This window comes from Protopterus annectens, chromosome 14.part0 (genome assembly GCF_019279795.1).
Source record: "Protopterus annectens isolate FY-2018-M chromosome 14.part0, PAN1.0, whole genome shotgun sequence".
NCBI lineage: Eukaryota > Metazoa > Chordata > Ceratodontiformes > Protopteridae > Protopterus > Protopterus annectens.
In genome coordinates, this window is record NC_056748.1 from 547,663,802 (window position 1) to 547,676,084 (window position 12,283).

The 12,283-nt window shown below is 37.2% G+C and overlaps 1 protein-coding gene across 1 annotated transcript in view; it reads right to left on the reverse strand.

Moving 5' to 3' along the window:
• The window catches only part of GAS7 (growth arrest specific 7), a 2,864,621-nt gene that overhangs the window by 1,233,399 nt on the left and 1,618,939 nt on the right, over positions 1-12,283 (reverse strand). The window contains exon 3 of the mRNA XM_044056293.1: positions 9,043-9,117. Within this exon, the coding sequence (XP_043912228.1) occupies positions 9,043-9,117 (75 nt within the window). The remainder of the gene's footprint in view (positions 1-9,042; positions 9,118-12,283) is intronic.

A 12,283-nucleotide genomic window follows, 5' to 3' on the forward strand; every position in this document is an offset into this window, starting at 1 on the left:
CTTGTAAAGGCTCCAGGGCCATTAGCCTAGTACACACATATGAACCTATATTACTGGTGAACAATGTGGAAAGGTACTTCACTCTGGAGCAGCTGAAATAATCACCCTCAAGAGTTAACTTCTAAGAGCATTAAGAATGTTCTTTTTTAAGAGAAAAGTATTAAATATAACAAAATTACAAGCTGATAATCCACAACCAGAAAAAACATGAGCTGTACAAAGGATTGAGTACAATTAGGGGATCTTCCTCTGCAAAGCTATACACAGGTTGAACGTAGCCATTATTTCACAAACTCTCCCCTATCACAAGAGCAAATGGGAGTACAATGGTAAAAACTGGATAATCTCTTTTCATCTCTCATGCTCTGAATAGTGAAAACATGCTGAAACTTGGTTTGCATATGTTGCTGAATGTGGTATCATAGAATATACTGTGAATTAAATGCCAATATGAAAATTGAAAATGTCTACAAATGCAGAGGCTCTCAAGGTACTCATCTCTGGAAGTATGGAAACCTTGGTCTGAAACAAACTGTTTAGCAAGAACTTGTTCAGTTACATGCACAAGGTAAATGTAGCATTTCCCAATGGACAGAAATATTTCTCAACTGATAAAACTTATATTTATTTACTTACTATAACAAAAAGGAGAATTTGAGCACCATAAAGGGGTGGTGGCACATAGGATATATGAAGTAACAACAGGGAATGCATTTCTTTATTTGAAGGACACAAGGCTCCTGGAGGCACACACTGGTGTGATGAGCTATTTCCCTACTTTACCTTAAAATGACATACCTCAAAGGAACAGAAAAGCAAATATGAGTGATGAGAAGAAATTATCTTGGGAGAAGAATAAACCAAACAACCATAATGAGAAGATGAATGGGAGAAAGCCAGCTATGACCAACCTCCTCATTAGGAAAACTAATTCTGAGATACATCCCAGGAAAGGTCCTATGCTTTGGAAGCTCAAAGCAATATGCAGGTCCCTAATGGAGTATGTAGTAATCCAAATATCATGTATTTCAAAATAATTAAACATTTATTGTACAGACTAACTAAAGGAAAAGAGAAGATTTTGAAACAGATTCTGGTACCCCAGAAGTATAGAAAATCAGCATAAATATAAATGTCGTATAGTCATCTGGGAATAAAGAAGACAGAAGAAAAGGCAGTAGACAAATTGATTTGATGAAACATCTATGTCTCACGGATAGGTAGTGTGTGTTTCTCTTGCCTTGTGTGTTAACCTACTTCTTGATAAAGCAACAACAAGACCCTATTGGTACCTACTCTAACAAATAAAATGCCATTTCAGAGGTCAGCTATGGTGCTGATAGGACATATTAGGAAGGAGACACCCATACAAATTAAGTTACTCTTCATTATGCCTGGGTTCCACAGAAGACAATACTAAGTTAGACAGCCAGTCTTACTATATAGCCAGAATGGCATACTGAAACAATTTCTGACTGACATAGATCTCTAGGTAGTGGCATCCTTGTGCTAAGAGCTACAGGTCAAGCAGATAATAATTTCCATCTTCAATCTGCATACAAATTGATTACCAACAATTCAAAGAGATGCAAAAGTGGTGTTTAAACTAAATGACTAAAAGGAAACTGTGGCCATCTACTTTCCCATGCCCTGTTTACAATTTTGAGGTACCGCATTCTTCTGCCGTGTCTCCTACTTTTGAACTACTACACATGAGACAATCTTTGGATGCAGCAAGAGAAATCTGAGAAAACGAAATAACTCCCCACAGAGAACCACATGGTGCAATGACAGATCTGAAGCTGCAATGTTTTAGAAAAGGCAAAGGGATAATGGAGAAGGTAAAATTAAGCCTAAAGAATTGGGCTGCTGCATGGCTGAACAAACAGGGTTGATAGGTTTATAGATTAGTACTAAGCTAACTGCCCTTTTGGGCTATTTTAAGCCTAGCCAATTACCTCATATGAAAATCAAATCCTACACCTTGTGTTTGCAACCATTATACCAACTTCCCATCCAGGACTTTCTGACAATCACGTAGATGCAATACACTACAGTACAGAACCACATTTTTCAGTTTTTTATGACTTAATCAACACACTATAAGTAAAAGGGTGGGAGGATGGCATAATAGTTAAAGAGTTTACATTGCAGACACAAGGTGCAGGGTTTGATTCTCATATGGGGTAATTGGCTAGGCTTAAAATGACTACAAGGCAGTTAGCCTAGTACTAACCTATGAAAATGTTTGGCTAACCTTGGGAAAACACAGGCATGTTGTACCCAGCTGATGTCCATAACCATTAAGGTGTCTGCAAATTATCCCATCTAACAACTAAAAAGAATCATAAACAGGACACATAGCCAAGGCAGTCAGTAAAAAAACTGCAAGAAAATCCTAGACAAGCTAGAGTTTTCACTGTGGGATTCCTTAAAAAAAAACTCTTGTAAAAGAGGATAATGGGATATATGCAAATGACCCTTAGGGATATCAGGTGTTTCAGCTATATGGCAGTTCTAAATACCCATTACTTTTTTTTCTTTTTGCTGTAAGTCTGTTAATGGACAAACTAAGGTCAATAAAGCCAAACCCCACTGGCCACTGACCTTTGCATGGTTGTGGTCAAGAATAACATTATGGTGGAAGAGTGGCTACGTACCAACTGGGAGCACTGCACAATAGACAGCAGTAACACATAAGCAGATTGTATAAAACTTTCGACTCTGTGTACTACTAATATTGAGGAAATTGTATAAAAATTGTTTTATTATTATAAATATTATCTTGTAAAAATTTTGCTCTGTAACTGGAGCTTTTCTCCCCAGGCCTCCACTAAAAATGGGTCTGACCCAGAGGACTTCCCCGGTCAACAAATGTCAATAAATAAATAATAAAATAAATAAATAATCCCAAGAAAATGGATAATCTAGATAGTTATAATTCTGAAAGTACAGACACTAATGAATGAAAAGTCTGGAGAACCTCCCTTGGTGAGCACTAGGGAAGTGGTTACTCAATGCAGGCAAATGCCAGGTGGCTATGTGCAGCGGTGGAGAGAACCAGGGCGATATCAGGATAGTTTATATGAGATCTGTAATGAGATCATGCTTTGGGAATCCCTCCTGGATAGCTTAAGATAGTTTTCTATAGATTTAAAATCCTGTCTCCTGCAAGGATTTTACAACATAACAACTGTTTTCATATGTTAATCAGCGAGGTTAAGCTTGTTGTACAACTAACTGATGTGAAATTACAAAATGTGTGTCCTTCTTGTGAGAGAAGTAATTGTACATAGTTATCAAGTTGCTCTGCTCTGCATGTAGATATTTACTAAATACAGCTGTTGCAAAAATAACTAACTAAATAAATAAACAAATAAATAAATAACACCACCAGGAATAAAGAGTTTGACTAGTAAAGCAACACACGGTCAGTTCTGGCTTAGTACCCTTCACTGTATCAGGGAAGATGGAACAACAACCAACCTTTTTACCAATGACACAAAAAGTATGGTACAACAATTCATGATGGCACAAGAGTCCAATCAAGCATTTGGAAAGGCTTATTAAGTTGACTGAAACATGTCAGTGGAAGGTCATTCTATGCAGATTCAAAATGCTATTTCTTACCCACAGTAATCCTGGTAGGAAGTATCAACCTCGGGGGACTGTAAAAGATGGCAACAGAGTATTAAATGGATCTGTGAGTATTAATCTCCCCTGGAATGGAATGCCAGGAGCAGAATCAGAGGGCAGTGCCCGCCACTTATCAAGTCAGTGAAGCCAATCATTTTCTTATGGCCATAATGGTGAAAAAGTAACATTCTTAAACTTTTTTTATTTTTTTTTTTGCTGGAGGAGTTCACTCTTATCCCTAAATATACCACCACTGAGGTTGTTGTAGCACAGGGAAAGCTATAATGCACTACCACCATTTCTGCAGCTACAGGTTTCAGAATTATATACTTTAAATTTACCAAACAGGAAATTAGCAATATTGGCAGCCAGCAGAATGCTTGGGTATATGATCAGAAAGACAGACTCCAGAAAAAAGAAGACTTGCTTTTATTTTAATGAGCCCTGCTCAGACTGCATCTTCAGTACTGTGTGCACTTCCTGAGCATATACAAAGAGAAGAGCAGAGGGGGTACATGGAATGGAGAAGGAAGGATATGACCAGAGGAAAAAGTAACTAACACTCTCCTTACCTAACTTTGAGAATGAGGGAGCATGAATTGGGTACATAACATTATGTCAGGGTGATGTGAAGCCATCATCCTATGAAAGAAGAACGGAAGACAGATAAGGAGATAGAGACAGAAATGCTGCACAGACAACAAAATTTAGGAGGGAGTTGCTCAGTTGATCTGATAAAGTACTTATTTACAGATGGCCGTGGATCTGTGGAACAGACTACCACAATGAGGGATGCAGTGGGACATCAGAGAGGTATTCATGAGGGCATGGGAGTGTTGGAGAAGATATAAGTGAGAAAACAGGGATATAATGCTGAATGTAGTTAAAGGTCAGAGTTGACAGACTTAGTGTCTCCTTGTACAATCAAGCTAATGTAACACAATAAAGGTAAAAGGGGCTCCAGTAAAACATAAAATAGAGGTGCAAGGGTTGTTCAAGGAGCAGGGTGGTGGTTTTCATATCTTCTTATAAAACAAGTTACTGGCCATCGTCTAAGGGACCTAACCATAAAACATAACAGCAGGTTGACTACAATGTTTCTCAACTTAGTAAGTGCAACCAACAAAATATTTACTATTTCATTTTCCTAAAAATGCTGACATTCACAACAAAGCATAGTGCTTACTTGCAGCCTGAGGCAGAATGTGGGACCTAATCCTGGTACAGTGGTAAATACAGGGAAAGAGTACCACTGTCCGAAGGACTTGCCATATTACTAGATGTTCTACTAATCACTGCTGCAGTATTACAAAAAGATGGGTTATCTCTACTGATGTCTGAAAGGAGTATCAAAGCTTAACCTTCCCTGGATAGTACATCTGATGTATGACCTCAGCTTGCAGGTGTAGGGGCATATAGGCAGACATACGAGTGTAGATTCTTAGAGTAAGCAGGAAGGGGTATAAGCACCCTCGGTCAAGGGTGCTGCAGATAAGGCAGACAGAGATTTTATCCCAAACAGATAGGAAAGAGTGTTGGAAGGGATACTGCAACAGTGATCAGCAGGACCTCTACTGTTATGGTAAATTCTTACACAGCTCTACTAAGTCCTGAATGAGATCATTGCTGCAGTATTCCAAATATATGGGTGATCTCCGGAGATAAAGGGAAATGAAGGGAGATGAAGGGAAGCAGGCTATTGGAGAAAGAAGAATTGTCGAAGATAACTGAAAGGACTGACCTAGCAAAGGCAGCTTTGAATCTTGAACATTGATGCTGCAGTGTTTAGAGAGGCCATGTACCAATAACCAGGTGACCGCTTCCAGGATAGTTCTGCCATGACCCCCATATTAATACTGTAGTTAAGCAGTTGGGTGTGAAACTGGTCAAATATATATATATATATATATATATATATATATATATATACACACACACACACACACACACACACACACACACACACACACACGTGTCTACTTCACATAATCGAACATCCAAATGTTCAACTTTCATATGGCTGAGACCATATGATTGAACATTTGAATATTCAACAATGTAAAAAAAAATTATTAAAAAAAAAAAAAAAAAAAAAAAACTAAACAGTGCTAGTAGGGGGTCAAGCCCCCCTGCACCCCCCACACCCCAGCAATTTAAATATATAAACTCTGAGATCGCACTACATTGTGGTAAAGGGAAATCTTCCCATTCTGCGCTCTATGGAGATCCCCATTCAGACCATTCAAACCTTTAAAAGTTTGATCATATGGTCTCGGACATATGAACAACGAGCTTTTAAAAGTTCGACCATCTGAAGGGGACCCATATGTACATATGATTATCATAAGGTTTGTATCAGAAATATAGAGGTGACGGTGAGCAGTGTCACAAAACAATGTATACAGTTGGGTGGGAGGGGGTCCACGAGAATTGTTTCTCGAATTTAGAGAATGTATGTGGTAGTTAAGATTTAATGCCAACAACCCCCCTGGGTTGAATGATATTATTTCTCTCTCTAGTTATTTAAAACTGAAAGCAGAATTTTATCTTTGATAGTTTTGTAATGTTTTAATTTGCACAGCAAATAAGGAAAGTAGGGGAAAATGTGATCAATGTATGTTTATATTATATATACATCTTTTTATACTGTCTTAGTGTATCAACAGTATGCTGGATTGATGTTTCTTACATATTTATACATATGGGTTAGTGTGAAAAACAAACACACTATTGACTTTGTTTTGTCTTGCAATTTTTTTATTATTATTTCTTAATCAAGTTTCACATATATTTCAATGTTTAGTTTTAAAACATAGTATTGCAATACAACCTGAATCCTGTAGGGGAAATTCAGCTTGAGAAATAGTGTTGCAATACAATTTGAATCCTGTAGAGGAAGGAAATTAATTGTGGTCATGTGGTGGTGCCTGGCTTTTAAAAGGAAGTGATGTCAATGCTTTATGTAATCTGATGAAGGCAAGTGTATCTACTAACGAAAGCGCTCATTAAAAGAGTATATCTGTGGCAGTTTTTCTTATTTTCATTCAAGTTTAGTTTGTTTCTTAATAGCTGTACGAAACCTATACAACATACAGATACAAATGTGATTCAATATCAGATACAAGTACAATATGAAAATGCATGTCATACATTTCACTGATATAATCATATAGTCTAGAAAGGATGCAAAGAATAGCAGTATTGTGATTCTAGGTTGAAAACAAGAAAGGTAAGTATACATATGCTTAGTAGGGGTATATTATTCAAATACAAAAATAGCAGGTTGTGTTCCTGTAGCTGCCTTAAGACATCTATTTCCTAACCAGGGTTTGTGCAAGAGCAGGTCCATGATTCTGAAAGGTGTGATTTGAGAAGTTTTTTAAAGCTGGAATTGTTAGTAGTTGTTCTGATATTTAATGGCAGGGAATTCCAAGTTATGGCTATGCAGTTGGATAAACGGGAAACTCCAGCTGCACTGTTATGTTTGGATATACTTAGGAAGGATTTGTTACTGGAACACAATACCCTGTTATTGGAGTAGTGTATTAGTAGATTTTGAAGGACTATATTTTTTCTGGCTGATTTAGTATTCGATGGGTGAAGGTAAGTAGATTATAAGCAAGCAGATTTGGTAGGTCAAACCATGAGAGTTGTTTTAAAGCCAAACGCTAATGGGATCTGAATTTTGTTACTGTGGCAAACTTTGTGATTTTATTCTAGCAAGTTTTGAGTTTTGCTAGGTCAGATTTCTTAATATTTGTAAGAAGTTGTGAGGCATATAGTAGTGCAGAGATAAGATGGGTTCTTGCTATAGTGGCCTTTGAAGATTTATTTAGAAAGTGTTGATTTCTGTACAGGGTTCCTAGTTTTTTTGTGAACTTTTTTATGGTCTGTGATATGTGCATGCTGAATTTTATATTACGGTCAATGACCACTCCAAGTAATTTTGTTTGGGAAAGTGGAAAAATAATTGTATGGTTTAATGATGAGATATCGCATGGTGGGTGGGTGTCTGCAGCTCTAGTTGGATAAAAGTCCATGAGTTTTGTTTTGGTAGGATTAAGTATAAGTTGTGCATTGTTTAGCCAAGATTCCACAGCATTAAATGACTGCCAGGTGATTTTTTTTTGGAGTTTTTGTAGTATTGGGGTGGCACAAATCAGGGTGGAATCATCTGCATATTGAACTATGGAGGCAAGTGGGGTGGCAGCATGAAGACTGTTAGTAAAAATGATAAAAAGGCGAGGGCCCAGAGAAGATCCCTGTGGAACTCCCAGTGTTACAGACACTAATGGAGAAAGAGTTTTTTGCCATTTTACAGCCTGCTGGCATCCAGTTAGATATTTTTGGAACCAAGTAAGTGCAGAATGGCTACGTTTAATTCCGAGAGTGAAGTTAAAAGTTTAGAATGGGAGACAGTATCAAAAGTTTTGGACAGATCAATATTTATTTATTTACTTATTTCCAGTTTGATAACCGGGGAAGTCCATTGGGCTCGGAAGCCCGTTTTCAGTGGAGGCCCGGGGAGAAAAGCTCCATGCGAATACATTGTAATAATACATTGTACACAAAAACACAAGTATACATTGAAGATAATACATTGCACACAAAAACACAGCAAAGAGACAGAAAATTAATACATTATATACAAAAACAATATAGATGGAGGAAACTAAATTGCCAGCATTGCGATGGTGGTTAATAATGTTAATAAAGTTAACAAGGGTGGTGGTAGTGCTATGATTAGGATGGCATGTAGGTATTTTTTTAACACGGATAATAGTTGCATGACAGTGCCTCTATGAGTTAACAGTCTGTTACTGCAAATGATGTCAAAGATAACATGCACAGATGCACCCTGCAAAATGCGAAGCAGAAGGCTGAAAACACACAGTCTGTGCATTTTCCATAGGTGCTGCAGCTTAGAAAAAAAGAGGCCCTTGGCAAGATGTCATCATTAAGCACAGAATATTAAGCTTCATGTTGAAATCAGCCTATTAGGATTTTTAGTGATCCATTCAAAAGACATGTATCTGACTGATTTGGGCCTTTATGTGGACTGCACATCTGTTGAATATTAGGACTAGAAAAAAAGTTAAATCACATTCCTTAACAAAGGAGAAAGCAGCACCCTGGGGAATCATATTTTTCTCTTCACTGCAGCTAACATAAAACAAATTTACAGTGGCTTCTTATCTTTCTGGAAATGTAGTGTATATATCCTAAGAACAGTGCCAGTATTTTTATGATACACGTTTAAGTAAAAGTCTGTATAGAAATGACTACTTGATACATTGATTGTGAAGTTATGTTATGGTGCAATGACGTTTTTACAAGTCCTCACAATAATACTGCTTTATTTACAATTATTACAGAAAATATATGTGGTTCTGCTGTGAAACATACCTGTATGACTGGAATTCCTTTGCAGTATGTGCTTTGGTGTGCTAGGTGAGCTACCTGGCCTCTCCCATGTTGTCTCTGTCAAAAAAGAAAATCCATATTACTTGACAGGTCATCACCTGCATTTAACTAATTTCATATGCCTGTCTCAGATGCATAACAGCTCCAAAACACTCATGTGCATTATCATTCCAAAGTTACTTTGTTCAGTACAAAATGGCTGTAGAGACCCATCGGAGTAAACCTTCTTAACTTACTACTGACACTAATGAAGCTACTTCAGTCACAGAAAGAGGTTATGTTAAGAGCCTGTGACCATGATGCCAACCATGAACATAGCTTCTCATTGTTCACAAGTTGTGGACGGGTCACTCTGATTCCTGTGCAAAGAGAGTCATTCATGTTGTGAAAGCAGATTAACACTCAAGAAGAGATAATTCTTATCTGGAAGCTACAACAGTATACCTACACAGGGTCCTGTACAAACAAGACAGTCACACTCCCAGCTTGTGACCATGATTCTTTCCTGTTCATCAATAAATATGGCAAGAGAGCGAGAGATGCTTTGAAAACAAAATGCCTTGCAATGTACCTTTAGTGCTTACAAAATACAAGGTCCTGTATTCCTCCTATTCTGCACTGTATCAAGCATAAAGAATGGATTTCAGTTTGTTTCCTATTTTCTGCTTCCTCTGTTTCACATAAAAGGAACACAATCAGTGAGTCCCGTAAGGAGTATGTTTTACAAATGTGATGGGACCGATGTATGTCACACAAACCCGTTGTCAAAAGGCTGTACAACATCAATAAGTGTATATTAAAAGAAAATCAACACTGTCTTCTAGCATTTATCTACATATATCTCTGTTTAACCTCATAAAATGGCATCTGCCTTATACTTCTCTGTAAAACACACAACGTAAACACAATAACCCACTATGAATTCTTGAAGAAAGAACTCCATACTCAGAGTGCTGTAAGAATATTCAGTTTGTGCTTGTATTAGTGCAGTAAAAATTTGAAAACTCCCTACATTTCCAGATAGAGTCTCATACTACTGTGTACATACAATAATTAAATAATGCCTAATTGAGTTTTAAAACATCACAGATTTGCTGCTTTTAATAGATGCATTGAGATAAAAATGAGCTTGTTTACAAATTTTGTAAGAAAAGGACTAAAAGCCACTTCAACAGCAATACGTTTCCCCACAAAAGCTGTAGACTATTTTCCTGGTCCATCACGTATTTTACAATGCTAAAACTAGTGTTCTGTGTAGGAAGTGGTGTCTTCTGGTGAAGGTACTTCAGAGATCTTTTCCTAGAAAATGACAAGCTTCGCTTAAAGTTAAGTGATCAACCATTCTTTAAGAAAATGACACATATCCTCTCCTTTTTCATTTTCAGAAAATCAATATTACCTGCTATTACACTTTCTCTTGCCCTGTGAATTAAGATCATCTGATATTTGGCCTATGACTGAGAAAAGCACTTCTTTTACCTCTGACCCTTGAATTCCCTCAAGTATGTCAGACAAAGCAGTCTCAAAACTTCTTTAGCAATGTGTCGACACCCACAATTTTATCCAGCCTCGGTTGAGAAGTCATCAGGTCAAAATTGACAGACCTTTTCTGACAAATTTTGGATGGCTGCTAAAATATGGAGCTTAAGGAAGAAAAATCATGAAGTACCTTGATCATAAAAAGTTGGGTGTTACAGATGCTGCCCAGAGGTAGGCCCCCCTCCCCCGGAATTAGTCTTCTCTCAGCTTAAAATCTTTCTTTAGAGGTGTGCTTTTTTGCACACAATGTACAACTCCATTTATTGATAAATGAGCGTTGGAACAAATGAGGCAGTCTGCCATCTAGCACTTTTGATGCAAAATCTCACCATGCAGTTCTTGGGTTAAGGAAAGTATGAACAACCTGAGTTCATGGCAAAAACTAACGCCCAGTACAGTTTGCACAGAATGTGGTATTACCCAGCAGAAAATAATAGTAAAATCTTCAAAGTTAGGATTCATTCAGACCTTATGTTCTAATGGATACTATGTCCTATTTCACTAAATGTGAGTCCCATGTACTGGAGAATAACATGTACGAATGGCAAACAAGTGCTTGCAACCCTAAGTCCATTTTCAATTAGCTCTAATGGTGATCAAGAGCTTTGACAATAATTCTGTCTAGTCACAGTCAAATTCACAAAGGCAGGTTATCAGCTGTAGTAAGCATTTTCAATGATATCTGCTGCACTGACAATATGTGATGTGCTATGCTTACCAACAAGAGCAATGTAAGGGCATCCACTGCAATGACATCAGGGAGTTGTGCAGTAATACACAGACATGAAGTGGAACTTCAACTTGGCATTTTACATGTTCTTTCTTGTTTTGAAATTAAGCAGCACCTCCATAGTATTATTGTTTTAAAAATAAAGCTTTAAACCTACAAGCAGATATGTAAAAGAAATAAAAAACAAAAAAGATGAATGAAGTTGTTCGACTAAAAGTTACTACCAAGGTGTTGCAACTTGCAGCCATCTTTTTCTAATTTAAAATTATGTTAGAAAAAGTACACATGATTATGGTATAATACGAATAGAATGTTTTGAGGTTGCTATGAGTATTTACAAACAGATTATGTATATGGTTTTCCTCTTGTTCCTTATTACTTTCTTAATTACCCTGTATCAACTTTTAATCTAGTTTTATGTTCTTCAGTAGGAAACAGGAGACAGATTTCTAATGATGTGTTTTTTATGTTATACAGCTGATCTATTTTCCTGTTAAACCAACAAGTGGACATCTTGACTGGTTTAACAAAATGTATGAATGGCACATGGTTATCAATCAGATTGTGCAGTTTGTTTTACAAGACATTGATGTACCGAAGAAGGTGTACATTTGTCAGGCATGTTAAATGCCAAATTCTGTTTAAATCATGTCCAATGTAGTCATAACTGGCCCTTAAATTCTTGTTAGGCCTCTGGAATGGATGAGTAATTTTTTGTCAGCTAGTGAAATATTGTCATTAAGTTTCAAATAGGAAAACAATATTTTTTTCCTTTTTTTTGAAAGAGAGAGGAATGTTGGGGAAGGGGCATATGAATGTGAGGGTCAGGTAGAAAAGTTAGGTGAGGAAGCATTCACAGACATACAGGACAAACAAGGCAGAGATGGATGGTGATGGACACAAAAGGTTGTTGGGACACCATGATTGGGGAGAGGTAGAGGGCATTGGAGGTGC